Source organism: Sphaeramia orbicularis, chromosome 16 (genome assembly GCF_902148855.1).
Source record: "Sphaeramia orbicularis chromosome 16, fSphaOr1.1, whole genome shotgun sequence".
Lineage (NCBI taxonomy): Eukaryota > Metazoa > Chordata > Actinopteri > Kurtiformes > Apogonidae > Sphaeramia > Sphaeramia orbicularis.
The window spans coordinates 45,802,778-45,826,803 of NC_043972.1; the positions used below are offsets into that span (position 1 = coordinate 45,802,778).

Genomic DNA, 24,026 nt, shown 5'->3' on the forward strand with positions numbered 1-24,026 from the left:
ACTATTAAAGAAGAATGGGAGAAGTTGTCACCCGAATATTTGAGGAACACCTGCGCAAGTTTCAGGAATCGTGTGAAGGCAGTTATTGAGAAAGAAGAATAAAAACATAGAATAAAAACATTTTCTATTATGTGAATTTTCTTGTGGCAAATAAATTCTCATGACTTTCAATAAACTAATTGGTCATACACTGTCTTTCAGTCCCTGCCTCAAAATATTGTAAATTTTGCTTCCCCACCCTGTACATACACACTACCAATGTCTTGCACTCACCCACCTGTCCATTCATGTTTCCCAATATGAATTAGTATCATTCTATAAAAATCCACCTGTACAGGATAAACATACAGCTACAAATAAGGTTTATACATCTGCTACTCTACATGTAATCATTCTTAAGTTTACATGTTAAATTAGTAGCAACATTCAACATTCTAGTAAAAACAGAATAAAAATAAACAGGTAGTGTAAAGAATAAACCATAACGGAATACAAAGTGTATATAAATGTATTTACAATAGCAGTGGTAGTGCAATCAGTACTGGTTATGAGATGAATAATGGATCACCTTAAATGTATAAATATCCTTACCTGTAGCCTGATTTTGCTGCATTTCTCTTCCTGCTGAAGCTCAGCTTTCTATCCTGTCTACAGTTTAGTGTTAGTAAGGCATATCTGTCTCAAGGAGCCTCAAATTAATTTATGGTGTTCCTAAATCCTACAATACAGCAATGCACAAAATGTGGAAATTACTAATGCAAACTAACATGTTCTGCAGTAACATTCACAGTTTACACCAACAGTGTAAATCTGTTGTAAGTTCAGAGCGTATCAGCTTATTACACAGTTGTGGTGTCATAAGATGAAAATGTGCATCCTGTGTGTGTCATGTCAGTTGTTTGCTTGGGCCAACTGGTGATGTTTTTATAGAACAGCATCTTCTCTTCTCCTTTGGTAAAGTGTGGTTTAGTGTATCGTCTGCTAAAGGAGAAACTAAAGGAAGCATTGAAGTTAAGGAGTATTAACCCTTTAAGTGCCAAAGTCTCAATATTGCAGCAGCAACATAACTGAATGAAACAGACAGCTTTTTGAAATCTTGATATCAAAGATGAATATTAAAAAAACAAAACAAAACAGTGGCTCCTAAAAGGTTAACATTAGGAGTGTGACAAAATATTGATATGGTGAACTACTGTGATATTAATCCTACGATGGATTATCGAAATGCTGTCGCTGTATGTCATTTAAAAAATATATTATTAAAATATAGCCGCTGTAAACTTCTTTCATCGTTCCTCCTTGGTGAGTCAAGTCACCGTTTTACATGTCATCCAGGGGGTGTTCCTCACGCGAGTGGCTGAAAATTGGGCCAAAGTCACAGAAGAAGAAAAAAAAAAACAACAACGGCACCAATATGGTGGACTCGAGCAGTGAAGTTAAACTGAAAGATGCACCGGCATCCTTTAAATCAAAAGTGTGGACTGACTTTGGCTTTTATAGAGTGTCTGGGACAAAGCTGGATAAGGACTTTGCAGTGTGTATGAACTGTCTCATGAAAATATGATACACGGGCGACACGACAAACATGCACAGCCACCTTGTTATAAACACACGGATATATCGTAGGTTATTAACAGCAATATATCGGTATCGCAATATTGCCATGTTGAGATATTATCATGTTTGTGAACTATGTATCACATATTGTATTACAAATATAATGTATAAAAAAGATTATTCAGATGCAACCCCTTCAACACACCAACACATGCATCCACAGTCACTGGTTTTCCTTTGAAAAGAGATAAAGGAAAACAGGACATCTGTTCATTAAAATATGTTTTGTTCTGTTTTGTCTTCCACAGAACAGAGGTTTGTTATCAGCATAGCTTTGAGTGGACCAGCAACATCAAATTGTAAGTAATAGAATTTTTTGTGTCAGCCAAGCTACTCAAAAAACTGTTCAATTTTCCCTGTGTGTTGAAACTAAGATAGATGTTGAATTCAAAAGGGTTTTTCTTTAAGGAAACTGGTGCATCAGTCATCTTCAGTGGTGAGATTTTGGAGACATGTGCGTCAGGAGTTGGCCAATCTGATATTCATAATTTTTACCTTTATTTATCTTCTTTTGCTAATATCCACTAAACTGAGCTAAAAATGTGATGCTTTTATTGCCATGCAGTGAAGAAGTAGAAAATGGACTGAGGTGGTCTGAATCCTCCGACCAATGGAAACACAGTGATTAACTGAATGGAATGGATCCAGGAAGAAATAAAACTTCTTTATTAGTTCAGAGTTTGCTTAGGTTCAGTTAATGAAACTACTTGGTTAATTTTAGGAAATGATAGCAGAGTTAGTTGAAAAACTCTGTCATCATATTAAACATTCTGACAGAAGGTGGTGAAGGCGAATGTCTCCTATGTCTCCTTGATCACAACACCGAAGGTAAGAGTAAACAGGAAATGTCTTGATTACTAATAATCACTGTTGGTCTTGAAAAATCCAAAACAGCTGAGCCCCAGCGTCTGTCCGTCCGTCCGTTCGTCCTTTGTCACTTATCTTTAACAGTGACATTCCTGTCTTTCAAACTTCAATGCCACAGAGGAATGACTTTGCTTTTAGAATGCAGTCAGTGGGTAATACAGTAGTAATAGTATAATGTATTGTACAAAGTAGTAATAAGAACTATACTGTCTGTATAGTTATTACTATCATTACTTTAAATTGTTTTTGTACTATCTTTATGCATGCACACTCTTTCTTGCACTTTATTCTGTTGCTGCCTTGACTGTTGAATTTCCCCCTTGTGGAATCAGTAAAATCTAATCTAATCTAATTATCTATTTTTAATAATCTATCTTCGACTGCAGTACACAACTATACATTTTTGTGTTTTGTATAACCAACAGTCATTTGTATTCCTTTCCCTCCACTCGACATTTAAGGCGGCCTAAGGCAAAAAAACAAAAAAAATAAAATAACCAAACACTTGAGATGTTTTATGTGTGTTTTCAGACACACAAAGTCAGATTCACCTTGACCAGGACTATCTGTGTGTACAAAGACAGGGCGCTCTCTTGTCTAGTGTGTGTCCTCTAAGTCAGAGACCAAAGGCACTTTTCCAGTCCTGCTGCCATGTTGACCTTTGCATGTATTTTTTTCTCTTATCGTTGTTGAATCTATAGTGAACTGCTGACTTGAGCGCCCAGCGGACCATGAAGGGTCCCAGCATCATTATTTTTCTTTCTCTCTTGTGTCATCCATTTTCAGGCTGACTATGTCCACTGAAGTGAGATCATGACTTTACTCAACGAGTCAGATGAGACGTCCCCTCCCTCCTTCCCTCTGTCCTACCTCGACGGCAATTCCTCCATCTTTGTCACCTCCGACCCCTCCTTGTCACCCGCTTCCTCACCCTCCTCATCCTCGCTGACGTCCTCTAACTGCACCACCCCATCGTCTGTGACCTCTCCTCCCTATAACTTCTACGCGGTGCTGCTGGTCCTCCTGATCTTCTTTGTGGTGTTTGGGAATGTGCTGGTATGTGTGGCGGTGTCACGAGAGCGCGCCCTGCAGACCACCACCAACTACCTCATCGTGTCCTTGGCGGTGTCCGACCTGCTCCTTGCCACGTTGGTCATGCCATGGGGCGTCTACCTGGAGGTGTGTATCTGTTATAGAAGATAAGATTTCAAGTGCTAAACAGAGCTATAATTGGATGGATGTGTTGTGGGTAGTGGATTTAATTTCCCTAAAGCATGATTTCATTTTCCATGAACAGATGCAGCAATAATAGCAAGTACATAACACAACAAATTTGTGTTAAAGAGACATTAATATTATTGCCATGGGGTAACAGGGTCTTTGTCCTTCCAGACTAGGTAATAAGATACAGATGGGGATTCAGATTCAGCTTCAACTCCTTTTATAAGAGTGAAATTCATCAGGGTTGTATGTTGGGTTAAGGTGAACAAAAAAAGTACTTTATAAATACAGGCTGTTTTGTAAATTCAATTAAAAAATCATACAAGCCAGTTTTATTTATGAGCACTGTGCTTTTGAACAGGTTATAGGCTGAATAAAAGTAGAGCTGAAATGATGCATTGACTTGAATTCCTAAAAAAAAGTATTTGATTACATTTTTCCTGAATCAAAGCTTTGTTTCTAGATGATAGATAGATAGATAGATAGATAGATAGATAGATAGATAGATAGATAGATAGATAGATAGATAGATAGATAGATAGATAGATAGATAGATAGATAGATAGATAGATAGATAGATAGATAGATAGATAATTACAGTGTAGCAGCAGCATGACACACATTCAGTACAATGTAATATCACAGCAAACGTGACTAAAGACAAATATAACGTAAGAGCAAACACTATGCACTATGAATTAGAACTATAAAATATCTGGATAGAATCTGGATAATAACTGTAATGTGCTGAAATAAAGCTGTAACGTGCAAAACAAGTTGTTTCATAATGGACTCTAATTGTGACGCACATGACGCCAGGATCGACACAAATAACATGGAGCGTAGCGCAGAAGAGACAAGGACAAAAACTTTGAAGCTTTTACACAAACATTACAAATATTTGGCTTAGTTTTTCAATATTTATATGTTAGTTACATCTTACATTTTTAGTAAGTTAGATATAAATTTGATGAAAATCAAATTTGCAGTGCACATGTTGTTTATAGATGTCATCGGACTTGTTTGTTGTTCATATCTATATTATAAAAGCCAAGTGGCCTCTGTGTGTGTGTGCACTTGTGTGTATCTGGGGATTCACACAAAATACAGCAAGAGCTGACTGCTGCAGTTTGGTATATTTATGTATTTATGGTCAAGAAACAGACTAGTGAAAACGACAAGTTGATAGGACCGATATTTTGGGAGATATTAGTAATTTTGGAATATGATAGCCTTACAATCACATTGTAAGACTATATGGCCAGAAAGCTTTGGCGGTGACTGCTGAACAAATGCAGTACAGCATGCATGAATACACAACAGCATAAAAACTACCACATCTAGAACCTGTGGATAAATGTGATTACATAACATTAACCCACATGTAGTTGTTAACACATAATTATGTTAATAATGTTCTTGTAAAGGGCTCATGAGGGTCTTTTTACCTACTAACAGTTGTTATAAGGACATTGATAGAAAGTGTTGTTGTTTCCATTTTATACCATTTTAAATAAACACAGACTAAAAGGAATGTATAAAATGTGCAGATGTTTTCAACCCTGCGTGCCTTTGCGTGTGTTTTGCTGAAGGTGGTGGGTGAGTGGCGCTTCAGTCTCATCCACTGTGACATCCTGCTCACTCTGGACGTCATGATGTGCACCGCCAGCATCCTCAACCTTTGTGCTATCAGCATTGACAGGTGCATTCAAGTTTTGACTTTACTTTTTAGACAGACATGATTTCTTCTTTCATGCTGCCTCATGTTCATTCATTAGACTTTTAAGACATTTTCTTATCTTTGTCTCTTCTGGTGCTGTATCTCTTCGTATTATTTTCAAAATATGGGCTCATGGGTCATGTTAAGTTTCATTTTATGTCAGACTTCAACAAAGATAATGTAATGATGATTCTTTTTTCACCCTCCCTTATTGGTACAGGTTCAAGTAAATACACTGATGTTTGCATTTAAACACTCTTAAACGTCCACTAAAAACTTTACAGGGACATTGATCGTCCTGTTATCACTGAGCTGCGGGACAGAAGCCCTGCATGCTGTTTGTCTTTCAACTAATGAGCAACTTTTACAATGTGCTCTGCACTCATTAGTGTTCATTTTGTTATCCTTGATTCAAGGAGACTAGTTAAATGATTTGCTGTTCCACCTGATGCCCTCTTCAGAGTCCAGAGGGGAGTGACCAGACTCCCAGTGGGCAGACTGTCTACAGCTGTGTCCTAATTCCTCGAACAAAGTGACACATTGACGCTGCTCCAGTTTAGACGTCATCTCTAGACGTCACTCGATCTATAATAACTGGACAGTCTAACTGTTTGGATGCAGTTGTGGACACTGAAGTCTGAACTCTGTCTGGGTTTTTTTTTTGTCAGTTGCACTGAATTTAAAATGAAAAACTGACTTCAAGGAGAGGATTTAATTCGCTAGCACAGCTTTTCCTGGAAGAAGCATCCATCCACATTATATGAGAGGTGTAGGAGATTGAGGTGTTTATTTTTATTTTCCACTGACACACAATTTTGTAGGATGGATATAAAAGGAGTTTGACAAATTAACAGGAATTTCTTTTGCCTGTTGAACTTTTATTTTTTCATTTATACCAAATCAAAAGACCCAAGTAAGAACCTCTTACAAACACAGTAATGGGCTCTATGCACAGGCCCACTACTTCCTGAACTTCAGGTGGCTCCTTTATTTCCTGTCTTTCATTATTGGACACACTGATTAATCCAGGTGTGCCTAATTAATCACTAGGCACCATAAGAAGTAGCAGACACACCTGGATTAATCAGTGTGTCCAGTAATGAAAGACAGGAAACAAAGGAGCCACCTGAAGTTCACCTGAAGTAGTGGGGCTGTGCATAGAGCCCACTGTGCAGCTGCAACATGCTAGAGTGTATGATGCACATTTAGGATCTGGGAATGAGGCACATCTGCCTGAGATCAGATCAGTCTGACAATGAGCCTGTTTACATGCACGCTAATACTCAGATATTTATCGGATTTCTGGAGTTATCAGATTATTCAAGTGATCATGTAAACAGGATAATCTGATATGTTTTTTCAGATACCAGCAGTAATCTGATTATGAGAAGTCAGATTAACACACCAGGATTTTTCCCCAATACTCCAGTGTCTTCCTGTATGTGTATAGGTTAATCTGATTTATTTCATTCTTTTACATCTGCGCATGTGTAAAAACAAGAAAACTGAAGTTACATAGTGAAACGTGAGCGGAAAACAACAGGAAGTTTGAGTCTACCATCATTATGTATGTACGTACTTCAAAAGAAACCCAATAATGGACTGGAGCGTCTAAACCAGGGTTTATTGATTATCGCATTTCTGAAGTGCATGTAAATACGTCAGATCTGATTATTATCGTATTTTTATGGTCATGTAAACAGGCTCACTGCTACCTGTGAATCTCCATGTCCTTGAGTTATTTCTCAGGATACACTATCAAATGCAGTTCACTCCCAGTTTTTTTAGTGACAATAACATGTTCTGTCTCTAAGCCCCTAATATAAGTGTGTGAAGAACATACTGTACGTCACTTATGAGATTGATGTTCTGTGTAGACTTTTTCACTCATTTCAAACCACACACGCTTAGTGCAGATCTTAAATAAGTCAGTTGATAGTCATTTGGTTGCGGTCAGTCAGTACAGACATTCATTGCAGGATCGTATCTATCATAAACAGCTGCCTTTGATGTGGTCAGCATAATCTATTTGGAACAGCCAAATCTAGAATGACTGACAAAATTTTCCACTAATATTTTCCATTTAAAATCGATTAACTGTAGCACTTGACGCGCACTTGATAAGCAAAATGTGTCCTTCATACTTCACACAAGAGTTTATCTGTTTACCATCTGGTTCAGTGTCTAAAGTCATTTCTTTGATTGGTTCTGTCCAATCACATTCAAAGGGGTTGTTAGTCTGTGCCTGTTGTAACACCCCTTGTAATCGAAAATGAACTGAAAGATCCCAGATTAATTCTCAATTTACCCATAAAGATCTAATGCTACTTTTGTGGCAGTTCCCAAATAAATTTTTCGCGCGATTTAACCTTTAAGTGATTTATCACCATTTATTATAATATTGTCCTCTGTATTTTTTGGGTTTCAATGTATTTCATGTATTTTCCTGTATTTAATTTACTGATCATGGAGATTTCACAAAAGCTCAGAGTAAATTCAATGGTCATTATATGAAAAACAGAGAAAACTGAAGAAAAAGTGACTCTTTCAGCAAAATACCAATAACTGAATATATAAACAAGTGTCTCCATCCAGTGTCATTGATTAAACTCCATGGGTTTTACTGGTGAATCCATGTTGTAGAAGACGACGATGTTTCCACGGTAACTACACCAAACTGTATTTTCCACCAATTATTGCATGCATTGCATAGGATCAATGGATCAGAAGACATTAAACAGTTTAGATACTTTTGGTCACCAGTGGCTATTTGGGTCTTTATGGTTTAAGACTGGGAATTAGTCTGCCAATGCCAGGCCAGGAAAGACTAATTTAGTCTGAGAAGTTTCATCTTCAGAGTAACTTGGAGTATGTGCAGCATCCTGACAAAAAGTTCACACCTGCACTCAGCAGATGATTCAGTTGTGTATATCCAAGTGACTATGAAAAAAGGCTTTGACAACTTTAGTATGTTTTTGTGAGAAGCAGAGCTGTTATGGCTTTGTTGTTTTCATTTTTATCTTTCCTTTGGACTTGTTTTTTTTTTTTTCCCATTTTACTTTATTTGACAGTTTTTATTTAGTTTTATTTGTTTTCAAGTATATTGAAAGGTAAGCCTTGTTTTATAGGATGAGACAAAGCGTGAATGACATTGAGTAAAAATTCTATGAGCATTGTTGATTAAACATACCACATTGTGCAAAGTCATTATATTCTTGTGTGTCAGGAAGTGTTTACACCACTGAAGTGCTGTGGTTTACTGTAAAGGATGCATAAACACAGCAAAGGGATCATAATGTCGGAAGGTGCATTAATGTGTATTTACACTGTAGTGATGCGTGGGAGTCAGGCTTTGTTTTTTTTATGGATTTGTTTGTTTACTCTTACAGATACACAGCAGTTGCCATGCCATTGCTCTATAACACCCGCTACAGTTCCAGGAGGAGGGTGGCTGTTATGATTGCGGTGGTGTGGTTTCTCTCCTTTGCCATCTCCTGCCCTTTGCTGTTTGGACTCAACAACACTGGTAACACACACAATGTGATCCTTGGTCTATAGTTACCCCTGTCTTCCTAGTTTCTTAGTAGTCTTAGCTTGTTCTAGGACTGGCTTCACTCTCAAGTGTAAGGATTTCAAAGTTTTATCTCCAATATCAAGTTAAATCTACAGCTATGGGGTTTTTTCATAGCATGGTAGTGTGCTTCATCATTTAACCCATAAAGACCCAGTGCTACTTTTGTGTCAGTTCCCAAATGGTTTTTCTCTATATTTAGCATTTCCTTAGGGATTTATCACCATTTATTATAAAATAATCACCCTTATTTTGCATTTTTCCAGTGAAAATCAGGTATTTTCCAATATTTAATATATTGATCCTATGGATGTTCATAAAAGCTCAGATCAAAGTTGAGGGTTTTTATGTCAAAAACAGAGAAAACTAAGGAAAAAGTGACTTTTTCAGTAAAATCTATCATGAACTGAACATTAAACAATTATCTCCATCTAGGGATGGGAATCGAGAACTGGTTCTGTTTGAGAACTAGATCTCAGTAGCTCGACTCCTTGGAATCGTTTGCCTGCCTGCTTAACGATTCTGCTTATCGATTCCGCCTTTGTTGCACATGTGCGATGACGTCACCCGTACGCTGCATTATTTTGGTCAGAACGTAGCCAATACGGTGTTGAGGCAGAAACGGTCTAAAAAGACGACACCAGGGCCATTTATAACACTTGCAAAGCTTCCATTTCTTCAAAAGGGTGAAATCCCTCCAATATGCTCAAACATTTGTCCCCAGTATGTGAATCATTTACAGGAATGTCACGTATTTGATACGATACTTAGCAGCGCTTGTGAATGTAGCAGCAGAATGAACACCTGACCGTCATCCGGGCCCAGTTCCGGTTCCAGTGTGGGCAACAAACATCGTACCCCCTCAAATACAAGTTTCCAAAGGTAAGGGAAAGGAAATGAGGTGCACAAGAACGGGAGACAGTCAGAGTCAAACCGGTTCCATGTAGTGGAAATGTGGCAACAGAGGAATTAGTAAAGCGTCTTTAGCGCCCCAAACCGGGCCCGGCGTCATCTCTTATTATTATTTGTACATATTGTAGATGTTGTATTTTCTGTGCAGAGATGGAAATATAAAAGACAGTTAATGCAAACACACCCGTTTGTACTCTTTTATTCCCTCACCCAATGAGAATCGATAAGGAATCGGATCAATAAGCAAAATCAATAATGGAATCAAAATCGTTAAATTCTTATAGATTCCCATCCCTATCTCCATCCACTGTCATGGATCCAACTCCATGGGTTTTACTGGTGAATCCGTGTTGTAGAAGATGACGGTGTTTCCATGGTAACCACAGAGCCTCTGAACATCCAAATGGGTCATAGCTGATGACCATGAAAATGTGATAAAAAACTGCATTTTGTACCAATTATTTACATGCATTGATGGGGTTAGTGGATCAACAGGTATTAAACTTTTTAGATCAGTAGATGGTCTGTGTCACTGGTGGCTGTTTGGGTCTTTATGGGTTAAAGACATGGTAAGAACACACGGCACCAAACACCCAGTTCTATTATTCTACTCTGCCCTCAGAACTTGGTAGTTTCACCCACGTAACATCATCTGCCTTTTCCTACATCCTTATGGATTCTCTTCTCCATCTCTCCGTGACCTTGTTCTACTGAGGTCAAGGAAAAGTGGTTATGAACAGAAGCTAGGAGGACATTTTTCAGACTATTCCAATACAACCAATGTCTCTTGAACAACAGTCTCAGATGCCAGTTGATTTTATACCAATTATTTACATGTATTAATAGGATTAGTGGATCAACAGGTATTAAACAGTTTAGATCAGTAAATGGTTTTGGTCACTGGTGGATGGTTGGGTCTTTATGGGTTAAGAAGAAATTTAAGAGGGGAAAGACATCTTCTGAAGCATACTCGTCCATCTGTCGCTCATACTGATTATCAAGAAAAACCAAATGTGTGAAGAAGCAGCAAGCGTTAAGACTCTAAAGCACCACACTTTGTACTTAAATATCCATCAGCACAAATGCATAGTGTTCAACCTAACTTCCATGTGCTACACTCACAGACAGTGATGTCTCATTCGTAAACAAACAGGTACACATAATCCTCAATATGTGTGTCTCTCCACGGAAGGAACATGATTGAAGAGGCTCAACAGCAGCCCTCTATCTTAATGAAGGCAGGAAAACCTCTTGAGAATAAGTGGGCAACAAGATCTAATGGGAGTCAAGCAGGTGCTGGTGTGAATCCAAACACAGAAAGGAACCATGTGATGTAACATTTAACTCTTACCAAAGATAAAAAAATATATATTTCTCTCTCCTCAGTAATGGGTTGTTCATAGATTACAACACATGATTTAAAAGGAAGACTTTGGCCCTACCCTGATTCACCCTTTGCCCTACCCCTTGAAAAAAGCGCTATAGAAATCAAATCCTTTATTATTATTATTAAAACATTCCCCTATGAACTGAGACAACGCTTTGAAACCTGTTACGTCATCAGCAGTCGTCGATGCTGCTATAAACAGATGCGACAACTTTGTTTCTGAAAGCATTCCCCATGCTGTCGGCAGCTGTAACCGGCTCTGTTCCATGTCTTTGGGCATCTTTGTGTGGCTATCAACTGCAAACCACAGAAATGCGATCTGTAACACATTGAAACGACATTAAACGGTCGATCAAATGAGTTATTTACGAAGAAAATGCATACATTTCTGTATTTCTTTCGTCACACTGCTGCACTTTTTTGCTGTGTTTACGGTGACAGGGTGTGGTTAGGACCCAAACGCAGCACAACGGAGCTGAGAATCAGTTTGAAAGAGTCATTATTACAAACAGATAAATATCTGAGCAGAATGAATGGCAGACTGGTTTACCGGGAGACAGGCAAAGAGACGTGGTCGGGCCAGGCAGAGTCAAAACCAAGAAAATCCAGAATCATCGAACTCAGAGTCACAGACAGAAAACAGGTCAGGTTACCAGGACTTGAGGCGATGAGACATGGATGGAGCAGGTAGAGTCAAAAAACCAGGAAGATCCAAATCACAGTTCTGAGTCAGGGGCAGAAAGTGGGTCAGATTACCAGGGCAGAAACGACGAGACGGAGTCAAAAACAGACAAGGTCGGCAACAGAATCTCAGGAACAGATGAAAATGAATTGTTTATGAAATCCCATATTATGAAATTTAATGATTTGGTTTACTATAAAATAATGTAAATAATGTATAAAGCCAAATTAAAGTTACTCCCTGTCTGTGTACAAAGGTTCTAAATATGATTTGCGAGATGTTTGTAAATTTGTTGTACAAAACACTAAAAAAGAGAGTAAAAGAAGATGTATATCTGTAGTTGGAGTTAAACTATGGAATGAGGCCAGCATGGATTTAAGAATGTGTAGCCCATTTTTGATATTTAAAAAAAATTGTACGCAAGGCAGTTTTTGAAGGATACAATTGTTAATATCTAATAAGTAATAGGTAAATAATTAATTTTTGATTCTACATTAAATTACCATTAATTTGGCTGGTTAAGTTTTCTATTTTTCTGGTTTAGTTTCACTTTTTTATGTTTTTGATTGTTTGTTTGGTTGTATGCATTGTTGTTTTTTCTTTTTCCTATATTGAATGCTGGGTAGATGAATTTGTTGTGTAGGACAGGCATTAATATAAGCATTCTACTTCTCCCTGGGCCTTTTCAGTCATTAACCTGTTTGTAGTGTTGACACTGGTTGTATTATTATGTGATGACTGAATAAAGAATTTCATCATCATCATCCAAAATGCTGGAGAATCGGGATGATCCACAGACAATCTGGCAAAGAGTAGCTGAGCAGGAGCTGCTTATATCCTGGAGCACTGATTAGATGCTCTTGTCAGCAACAGGTGAAACTCATGTTGCTGATGAGGCGAGAGAGAGGGCAGCAGCAGAGCAGACCGTGACAGCTTACCTCCATCTTCCCGATGATTTGAACAGAATTATGGGAATTTTGGGAAATTTCTCATACCGCTCCGTTTGTAGTGTGGTCCTGAAAAATCTCCCTTCTAAGGGCCAAAGAAGCCTCCCCCTTAACCCTTCCCCTACGACTCAACGAGAATCGCGACACCCCTACCCCTTCACATGAACATAGAAAACGGAGAGGTAGGGGTAAGGGGTGAAATGGGCCTTTCACTCCAGCATCAGTGATGGAAATGAACTAACTGTCATCTCCTCTGTTCCATCAGTATGACCGTTTTAAAATTCCTGTCACATGAAAAAATCCTTGTCATTTTCTGGGATGAGTTTGCAAACCATAAAATATCATATTCTGTTGAGGAAAACTTAAAGCAAGGAAGAAATGTAATATCCTCTATATCAGGGCTGTCAAACTCATTTTAGTTCAAGGGCAACATTCAGCCCAATATAACAGTGAAAAAAGGTAAATTACATTGAGAAAATGTTTACATCTACAAAGCTTCCTTAAAGATGTGAATAACGCCAACAACCTGAAATGTCTTAAGAAAATAATTGCAATTTTAACAATATTATTCCTCAGTTTATCACTTATACACATGCATTAAAACAAACAGATCATAGTGGATCTACAAATGCACAAAACATTCAATAACAGGCAGAAAATTGTTAAAATTACACTGACTTCTCTGAAGAGATTTCAGGTTGTTCAGATTTGTTCAGATTATTCAAATTTTTTGTGAAAGGATAGTTTATAAATGTAAATATTTTTGTGTAATTTTACTTTCTTGGCACTAAACCAATGAATTTGTAGTTGTCATTATTTATAGGTTATTATGAAAGTATTTTACTAGTCTGACCCACTTTAGATCGAATTATTCTATTTGCGACCCCTGAACTAAAAGGATTTTGACATCATTAATTGTAAATATCTTCAGTGTAATGTTTGCATTTCACAAATTCATCTGTCAGGCCAGACTGGACCTTTTGGTGGATTTGTTTTGGCCCACGGGCCAGATTTCTGACTTCTGTGCTCTGTATCAGTGGTTCTCAAACTTTTTACAGTGGAGTACCCCCTGAAATATACTGTAGTTTTTTAGCCAAGTACCCCCAACTCTCGTTTCGGCATTTTTGATTGAAAAAATGAGGCAAAATTTGTTCCTGTGCCAAAAGTGTCTGTTTTTATTTTGAAAACTTTGTAAACAAATAACATATATTTAACTGTAATATGTTGAAAAATTACAAATCTTTATAAATAAATTTAGCAAAATATAAACTGAAAAGTGCCCTCCTTCATTGATAAGAAAAATAAATGAATTGGTCCTTAATGAATAAATTAACCTTTCATCAACGAAAAATAATGACTTAATTACACAAATAAACTCTTCTTGAATAATATAAAATAGTAATGGTTGTAAAATGTTACCAGAGCTTAGGGGGGGGGGCTCCGAGTTTTTAAAAATATTCAAATGAAGTAAGGTCAGGAGTGTCAATTTTATTACATGAATGTATTTATTGTGATTTATCTTTCAGCATTAACTCTCATAATTTATCTTGTATTCAGTACATGATGATGTATTCAATATATTTTTCCCAAAAAAATTTCATGTACCCCCTGGGTTTCTTCCAAGTGCCTCATAGCCTCATAGTATTATTGCTTAAGTCATATTTTTTGCAGGTCATAGCCAATGATGAAAAATGAATCAACAGTGTTAGTTACACACATATCACAATTTGGCCAAAAAGTGACTTAGGCAATTATGCTATGAGGCTAACAATATGTATTTGTCCAACTTTTTTCCACATCCCTTTCATAATCTCTTCTTTTTCTCTTCAGCCACTAGAGAAGGCACCACATGCAGCTTTGCAGATCCGGCCTTCGTGGTTTACTCGTCGGTAGCCTCCTTCTACGTTCCCTTCATTGTTACGTTGCTGGTGTACGCGCAGATCTGCGTGGTGCTGCGCAAACGAGGCAGACGCACAGCCCCCCCACGCAGACATGGCCTCCACACACAAAGCGCACCTGAGGCAGGGGACGGCCATCGACACAGGAAGGTAGACTCAGCTCACACTCATCTGTTTGGAGTTAGGTGGTTTTCACTGGACAGGAAGTGGGTAAAATTGTGGGCGTTTCTCAATACGTGGTCTTGTCTGTTCTTTTGGTCTAACAATCCTGTGTAGCGTCATCAGTCGGGGCCCAAGTACTGTTCCATTTAATAGTTCGCACAAACCAAGATCAGATGGAATTCCCGGATGTTTGTTTGTTTGTTTATTTTTGATTTCGGATATTGAAATTTAAAACCAAAAACAACAAAGAAATACATGAAGAGAAAAAAAAAAAAACATGTGTGACTTATATACTCCTACTCCCTTACGACCTCTTCCTCTACTGACCACAAAATCCTGTGCCAGCCTCACAAAATTACTGAAAAAATCTTATTATACATATCAAAAATAAACTCTATCCATTTCACAGCAGCACTCTTTAAGCCCTCCATTCCTCCCAAATTATATATTATACTGTTTATACATATATAACCTTTATTTAACCAGGTAAGTTATTTGAGAACTGATTCTCATTTACATATATTGTGTATAAATTGTTCTTGTCTGCTGGCTTAAACCAGTGATGCACTGGTTGCTGACTCGTGTAGACTTGGCTGGTAAATATCCCAAGATACATTTCGGGCTACTCTCGAAGTCAACAGCAGCTTCTGTGACAACTTAATTCAGAAATGTTTTATTGAGCAGACGACCGTCACCAGATGATGTGATACAATATTGGAACACACACCAGAGGCAGAATAACAAGAACATACATCTTTATTATCATGATATGGGGTTCATCAAAATGTGTTTATCCAGTTTTGAAGAATATACAACATGTATAAAAATATAAATGATGTGTAAATAGTATAAATGTATTGAAATCAAATTGAGTGACATATTGTGGTGGATTGTGGGAATACATTAGGGAGCCGATGACAGATATGCAGCAGAGCCAGGGTGGAAAGTTCACAAGCACCAACTGTTCACAGATAAATAGAGAGACTGGCGTTCTTAGGAAGTCCGTTCTCTGGGACCGTTCTTACCAAGACCGTACTTCATAACGTGATATTGGGAAACGCCCAGTGTATCTGAAAAGGAACTAAAGCTGTCAGACAAATGTAGTGTAGGAGGAAGTGTCTATTTGCCTCTGAGATGTAGATAGAAGTCTATATGTGTAAGAGGAGCAGTTAAATGCAGTCTGCTTTTGGTCTGTCTACTGTATATGCCATCACCGTCCTGTTCAGAATAAGTGTACACAGCCAGAAGACGTGAAGCTGTGCACCCTCATCCTCAGACCTGCCACCACCGCCCCCCAGCGCAAGAAAGTGGTGAGTTTTCTGACCACAACAACCAAAACCACATTAGTCTGATCTTGCATCTACAGTAGGGGTGTCAAACATGTGGCTTGTGGGCCAAAACTGGCCTGGCAAAGGTTCCAATCCGGCCAGTGGGGTGAATTTGTGAAGTGCAAAAATTACACTGAAGATATTAACAGTCAATGGTGTCAAACTCATTTTAGTTCAGGTTCCATATAACAGACCAATGTGATCTCAAGTAAAGTAATATCATAATAATTTATAAATATTGTCAACTTTAAACTTTTCTCAATTTTTTAAAGTGAAAAAACTAAATTACATTATGAAAGTGTTTTCAGCTGCAAGCTGTTCTGTATAAAATGTGAGTAACATGAACAATAATGAACAACCTGAAATTTCTTAAGGAAAATGAGTGCAGTTTTATTTATTTATGCATTTATTTAATTAATTTATTATTTAAGTGCAGTTTTAACAATATTACGCTTCATCTTCTCATTTTGACATGCACATTACAGCTTTCAGATCACAGTGGATCTACATATACACAAAATATTTAGTAACAGGCAGAATAATGTTAAAATTGCACTGACTTCTCTTACGATATTTCAGGTTGTTCATATTTGTTCAGGTTATTCACATTTTTTGTGAAGGGACAGTTTGTAAATGTAAATGTATTCATGTACTTTTACTTTTAACAAAACAAAAATTTGGAGCTCTTATTATATCTAGGTTGTTATTCTATTATTTCAGTGCTCTGGCCCATTTGAGATTAAATTGTGCTGAATGTGCATTTCAGAAATTCATCCCACTGGATGACTTCTTTTTCCTTTAATGCGAAAAAAAAATAATATTACATTATGCCTATAAATAATGACAACTCCAACTTTTTCTCTTTGCTTTAGTGCAAAAAAATCCAATCAAATTATGCAAAGATTTACATTAACAAACTATCCTTTAACAATGAAACGTGAATAACCTGAACAAATATGAACAATGTGAAAGGTTTAAATAAAATTAAGTGTAACTTTTAGCAATATTCTGCCTGTTACTAAATGTTTTGTGCATTTGTAGAGCTGATGTATAAATGATAAGCTGAGGCATAATATTGTTAAAATTGCTCATATTTTTCTTTTAAAAAATTCATTTTTTTCAGGTTATTCACATCTTTTTTTGTTTGGATTCTTTGTAAATGTAAATGTTTTCATAATTTAATGTTATTTTTTTGTACAAAAAAAAGAGAAAAAATTTGGGGGAAAAATTGTTATTGTTATTATTATAGGTTATTATATTAATATTTTACTGGTCTGGTCAACTGCAGATCATATTGGGCTGTATGTGGCCCCTGAACTAAAATGAGCTTGACACCCCTGTAGCGCCACATTATGTAATAATGTAATAATTTTTCACCTCATTATGTTATAATGCTGCATTTTGTAATAAAATTCTTGAATACATTTTGTAATAAGCCACATTTTGTCAGTAATACTTAATTAGTGCAGCTTTTGTCTCTAGTGTCCAAACACGTTCCCCATTGTAGTGAATACAGTTCCATTTGATTTAGGTTTGACCAAGGAAACATCCGACTAGTTTTTAAAATAAATTCTAATTAAGCTGGGATGTTTAATGTTGTTCTGCTGGTATGATGGTTTTTCCAATTGAGGCATCAATTTCAATAGTTTTTCAATGGATTATTACATAATTCACCAAATTATTACATTTTCTCAAAAAAAAAAAAAAAAAAAATTGCTACACCTGCATTTTGTAATAACTTTTGCAATATGTAATACGTTATTACAAAATGTGATGTTATTACATATTGAGGTGAATTATTACATTCTTACATAATGCAGCACTCCAATCCCTGATCTACAGTGTCTGTTCTGTTTACTCTTATTTCTCCTTTACATCAAAGTATTTACCTTCTGTGTCCTAATCCCTCCATCTCTCAGAACCTACCCCCCTCCCTGTCTGTGTGTCAGACCCTGGTGAAGGAGGCGGTGGTCCATCCCCTTGAACTGGAGCCGGGTCAGTTCCTACCACAGACTGAACAGAACTTACCTCCTCACGCTGCTCCACAAACGTCCTCCCATGCGGGTCGAGCCAGGATCTCCCTGTCCATCTCAGTAGGACCTACGCCGGTCCTTCCTTCAAACATGACCAGATCGACCCTGACGCCTCGGCCCCCGACTCTGGAGGACGGTATGAGGGGCCGCGAGGGATGGAGGGAGCGCAGCGGAGGCAGAGACAAGTGGGGGATCACCAAGGAGAGGGTGAGGGGGAGGCTGTCGCAGCAGAAGGAGAGGAAAGCCACACAGATGCTCGCCATCGTGCTCGGTAAGCAGAGGAAAATGGTGCAGATTAATTGATGAGGATTTCTAGTCCGTGTCACTGGGCGTGCATACAAAGCTGGCTCTATAAACAAACCCTGAGTGTAAAAATAAACACAGATTAGCTACTAATTACCCAAAACAAATCACATTAACTAACGGTGTATTTGTACAAATCTGTGCTTGAAGTGTATATACCATCCCCTCCCATCCAAATTCTCTATCCATGATTATTTTCTCAGCTGAATTGTCCAAAAATGTGCAGATCATGTATCTGCACAAATGATATAGCGCGGTGTGTCCAGTTTCGTCTTCGTTAGCAGTTTCTTCAAACATCTTCTCCGATTAAACTACTGGTCGGATTAATTTCAAATTTTATATGTAGTTTCTTTGGGACAATGTCTACAAAACTGGTTCCACTTGCTTTCTCTTGCTTTCAAGTATTACTATCATTGTATCGTCTTTTAAGAATTACTATTGGTTTGGATCTAACTCATAATGCACTGCATTGTGTCATAATTACCAGTAGGGCTGTATCACAATGATTAGGCGAACTTAAACAATACAAACTTCAAAACTAGCGTAAAAAAAAAAAAATACAAGAACTTAAAAAAAATTACAAAAATATAATGTGGCTTTCATTCTGTTTACTTTAAACAATCCTTATAATTATTTTTCAGCTGCTGTGAAACAGTAGTTGTTGCCTGTATTCTTGCTTTTAGCTCACTGGCTGTGTTCGCCATCATCTTCATCACCTCCTTGAGTGACCTTGAAGGGTCAAACTCAAGGTCACCAATGTCTACATTTCAATAATCTTCTGTGACACAGCTGCTCAGACTAATTTAAAATTTAATTTGTAGCTTTGATAGGACAATGTCTACAAAGTTTGTTCACAGTTCTGAGAAATTTAGATTTTAGAATTTTTGACAAATTTTGGAAATATAAAAAATTTGCCTTTACTTATAATAGTCCATATTTTGATGGCTAATAACATGTAAATGGTTACAAATATCAGTATACTTACTATTGGTCACTGATAGGAAGTTGTATATGGACTTTGATTTAATTAGCTGAGTTCTCCTGTGGTGAAAGAAACACCCACTTCAATTGGAGATTGACCTCCTGCATCCAGACCACAGGACTCTAATGCCGCATTTCCACTACATTGAACCGGCTCAACTCGACTCAGCTCAGGTATCAGGTACTATTCCTGGAGACCGTTTCCATTACAGGATACTACCGACTTTAGAGTACCTGTACATCATAGTGATGTGCGTTACTTCCTTGTTGTCTGCTCACAGTTGCTGATAAACTCGCTTGTTGCATGTCAGCTCGTCAAGCTCATGCTGAATGTTTATGTCGGCCACCATAGACTGAATCTCCTCCGACCAAGGTGTAGTGTTGTCATCATCATGTGGACTAACCTACCGCTATATTTACTGTAAACTTCCGCATCTGTTTTTTGTAAAATGGCAGGTCACAGAGACAACTGTCTGACCAATCAGTGGTCTGCAGTGTTTACACGTCACATTTTGGTATCTGTTCCCCAGTCTTGGAACCTCGGCGGAGGTGATACCAAAAAACTAGTGCCAGGTACCAGATTCAAGGTCCTTTTTCGTGATGGAAACGCAAAAAGGCCGAGTCAAGTTGAGCCGTTCCACATAGTGGAAACACAACAGAACATAGCAGCAGAACCTGACAACCTCACAAATTCAAGTTATTGATTCTTGATAGAACATGCCAGTGAAATACAGGGACATTGGTTCTATTTTTAAGTAAATACTTGGTGTATTACAATTACAGTCATTAAAAAGACATTGAAAGGTTAATGCATCTATTAATGAATTTAGTTAAATGTATTAAATGACCATGAAACTAAGTCCATTCCATCCTCAACAGTAGCCGTATGTAAGTTGTTCAATTACAGACACCTTACAATTAAATTTATAGATGTGAGATTCCTTCATACTTTGGCAACTAAATTTTGTTTCACTCTAGGATTTTTCAGAAATCTACTTTAACGTCGTACCTTTTCTTTTTCAACAGAGCTACAGTCCATGTCACAGGGGTAATAGGAAACTGACACACTTTTTTTTTTTCCTACCATCCGTTTCTATCATTTGACATCCTATTGTTTGAGTTACTTCATTTGTGAAATTCTTGTGCTTTTTGCTTTCAGGGTCATTTCTCTCTTTCTCTCTTCTCCCTTGTCACTTCACTGTTTTGGAGAAAGCAGTGAAGTGAAGTGAAAAAGTAATTCCAATGAAGACATGGGGGTGGAACAGTTTTCAGGTTCCAAATAGGGGGCAAAGACTCTAACGGGATTCTAACATAGCAGCAGAACGTGACAACCTTGCAAATTCAACTTGTTATTGATTCTTGATAGAACATGCCAGTGAGATACATGTATATTGGTTCTATTTTATTGCAGTCGGATTACTGGAAATCCTCATAAATCTGGGTCTTTGTGGTCTTTTAGGATTATGTATTATGTATTGAATATAAATGCCCAGGCTGATATTGCAATTAATTAATTGTGCAGCCAGTGTGGATGCTCTTAGACTCTAAATGATATGTACAGAGAAATTTGAATTGGCCTGCATCCGTTAATATGAATCCATCAGGAAGCAAACTGTAATAAGGTAAGTACACCACTGTTAAACTTCATTTACAGTCTTTCAAGACATTTTGTTGCAACTAAAAAAAAAACTATGAATAGTTCAGAAGGAATGAATTCTTAAAAAGCAAGAACTTTTTTGGTGCCGATTGTTTTTCTAGTAAAATCAACATCACACCCCATTTTCAAAGCCCTGATGTCTCAAAAACTAATGAAGCTATAAAGCCTAAAGTTTCCATGGCATTTACTAGGACTAAAAATATTGTCTTTTGAAAATATGAAGCAAACTGGATGTGGGAACATTTTCTGAAATTTGGTGATTTTAACCCATAAAGACCCAAACACCCACCATCAACCAAAACCATCTACTGATCTAAACTGTTGAATACCTATTGATCCATTAATCCTTTTAATCCATGTAAAAAATTGGTGTAAAATGCAGTTTGTCTTGTTTTCATGGTCATCAGATATGACCCATTTGGACATTCAGAGGCTCCGTAGTTACCATGGAAACACCGTCATCTTCTACAACATGGATTCACCAGTAAAACCCATGGAGTTGGATCAGTGACAGTGGATGGAGACACTGGGTTTATGTTCAGTTAATCATATCTTTTTCACTTTTTCTTCAGTTTTCACAGTTTTTGATCTAATAACCATCAACTTTAATCAGCTTTTATGAATATGTAGATGATTAGTTAATTAAATGTAGGAAAATACATGATTTCCACTGAGAAAAGTAAAATAGAGACAATAATATTACAATAATATGGTGATTAAACCATTAAGAAAGGTTAAATAGAGAGAAAGATTTAGTTTTGTAAATTGCCACAAAAGTAACACTGATTCTTTATGGGTTAAGGGGTCATATTTTGCTAAACCCACTTTTATTAGTCTTTGGTTCATTTATTTGTGTATTTGGACCCTAATAGTTCATAAAGTTTGAATTTGAACCCTCCAGTTGCTGCAAAGCTATCTTTATATTCATTTTAGCCAAAAATCAAGTGGATTTACCTGCTACTACTGTGAAACATAATAAGGATAACAGTTTTATTGAAAGTATTTAAAATGATTGTCATGTAGATTTTATAATGATGCATATACATGTGCTGACTGGTGCTAAAACCCAGCGTAGATGCTTCTTTGAAACCACATCCTTTTTTGAATGTGTTTCTAAGGTGTGTTCATCATCTGCTGGCTGCCTTTCTTCTTAACCCACGTGCTGAAGGCCCACTGCCGGAGCTGCTGTATTTCCCCTTCGCTGTACAGTGCTGTCACCTGGTTGGGGTATCTCAACAGCGCTGTCAACCCTGTCATCTACACCACTTTCAACATCGAGTTTCGCAAAGCCTTCATCAAGATCCTGCACTGTTGAGAGTCAGAGAGGAGAGACGGAGTCAAATGTCAGGAAAGAAACGTGCTTTAATCCTGGATTCAGATCAGAGGTGAGAGAGTGAGGGTAAGGAAGGGGGGAGGGACAGGAAGGGAGGGGACGACACAATGGACGTGTACAACTTAGGAGACAAAGTGAATAAAAATTAAAGATGAAAGAACGCAGCCTCTTAGACAAGACTGAGAAGACAGAAAACATGGCATACAGAGGGAAGAAAACCAGTCAAAGAGACTACAAGATAAACAGAAAGAAGCAGAATCTGACACGGAAAGACAGCGACGACAGACACAAACCAGCTGGAGATGTTTATGGAAAAAAGGCGTGCGCTGAGTTGTGTACATAAAGGGAATATGTGAAGGCTGGCGATGTCCCCGCAATATTCCCACTGATGGACGGCACACATCAGATGAAGAAGTTGGGACTGTTTTTCAGACTTTACTGAACTCTTAACTTGTGTCAGACTCTTCATTGTTGTATTTTCCTGTAATCTAGTTGAAAGATACTGTGTTATTTGTTCACATGTGTTTGTCTTTTTCTCAGAGGAGAACGAAAAGGGTGACGTAAGACTTCAACGCAAACTACGTCTTTTTCTTTGAACGCCTCAGGCTCTATCGTTTTTCACACTTTTTGACAGCTGACTGACATTACATCAAAGGAGGAACATTATTGATTCAGACACTGACTACGTCTCCAGTGAATGAAGATAGGTTTCCTCCAGTGTAATGTGAACATTCTCCGCACCACGTAAGAGTGTGTACATGTCATATTTACTCTTGTAAATAGTCCATTTGCTGCATTAGAAGTAGCAACTCAACTGCTGTACATAAAATCAATAACAATAATAAAGAAAATTCTTTTGATCATTTGGATTTGAAATAATTACTAGAAAAATAAAGACTTGAGAGAGATACATCTTTATATATTCATAAAGCAATGGCGCCCATGGTGCCATGCCCCCCAGTTGGAATATGTAAAATGTTGAAAATAATACAGCTCTGGAAAAAATTCAGACACCACTGCAATTTCCTGTGAAATCAGCATGTGTGCATGTATGACAGCCATTCCATTCCTGTGTGTGTTGAATTCCAACACAATCACACCTTATTCTACTGAATAAACACCTGATCCATGTCTTATTTAAGAAGGAGAAGTATAAAAACCACTACTGGGGCCATCACTATCTTCTTACAATAGTCAAAAACAGTGCTATTAGTACCACAAAAGTAACTGAAATCCAAAAATAACTATTGAAATCTACTGGACTTCTGCTCTGACAATGTTCCCAAACTCTGAGGACTGGCTTTTCTATCACACAGGTCTCAAAAATGTGGCCCAGGGCCAAATCCGGCCCGACAAAGGGTCCAGTTCAGCCCTTAGGATGAATTTGTGAAATGCAAAACTTAAACT

The 24,026-nt window shown here is 37.5% G+C and overlaps 1 protein-coding gene across 2 annotated transcripts in view; it reads left to right on the top strand.

The window, feature by feature from the left end:
• drd2l (dopamine receptor D2 like) overlaps window positions 1-23,482 on the top strand; it is a 38,327-nt gene extending 14,845 nt beyond the window's left edge. The window contains exons 2-9 of one of the 2 annotated variants that reach the window (XM_030159013.1): window positions 1,866-1,916; window positions 3,271-3,663; window positions 5,298-5,407; window positions 8,815-8,951; window positions 14,755-14,972; window positions 16,211-16,294; window positions 18,232-18,616; window positions 22,405-23,482. In XM_030159013.1, the coding sequence (XP_030014873.1) occupies window positions 3,298-3,663; window positions 5,298-5,407; window positions 8,815-8,951; window positions 14,755-14,972; window positions 16,211-16,294; window positions 18,232-18,616; window positions 22,405-22,601 (1,497 nt within the window). In that variant the 5' untranslated portion in view covers window positions 1,866-1,916; window positions 3,271-3,297 and the 3' untranslated portion in view covers window positions 22,602-23,482. The remainder of the gene's footprint in view (window positions 1-1,865; window positions 1,917-3,270; window positions 3,664-5,297; window positions 5,408-8,814; window positions 8,952-14,754; window positions 14,973-16,210; window positions 16,295-18,231; window positions 18,617-22,404) is intronic. The other variant, XM_030159015.1, reaches the window with a different exon arrangement.
• Window positions 23,483-24,026: the final 544 nt, after the last annotated feature.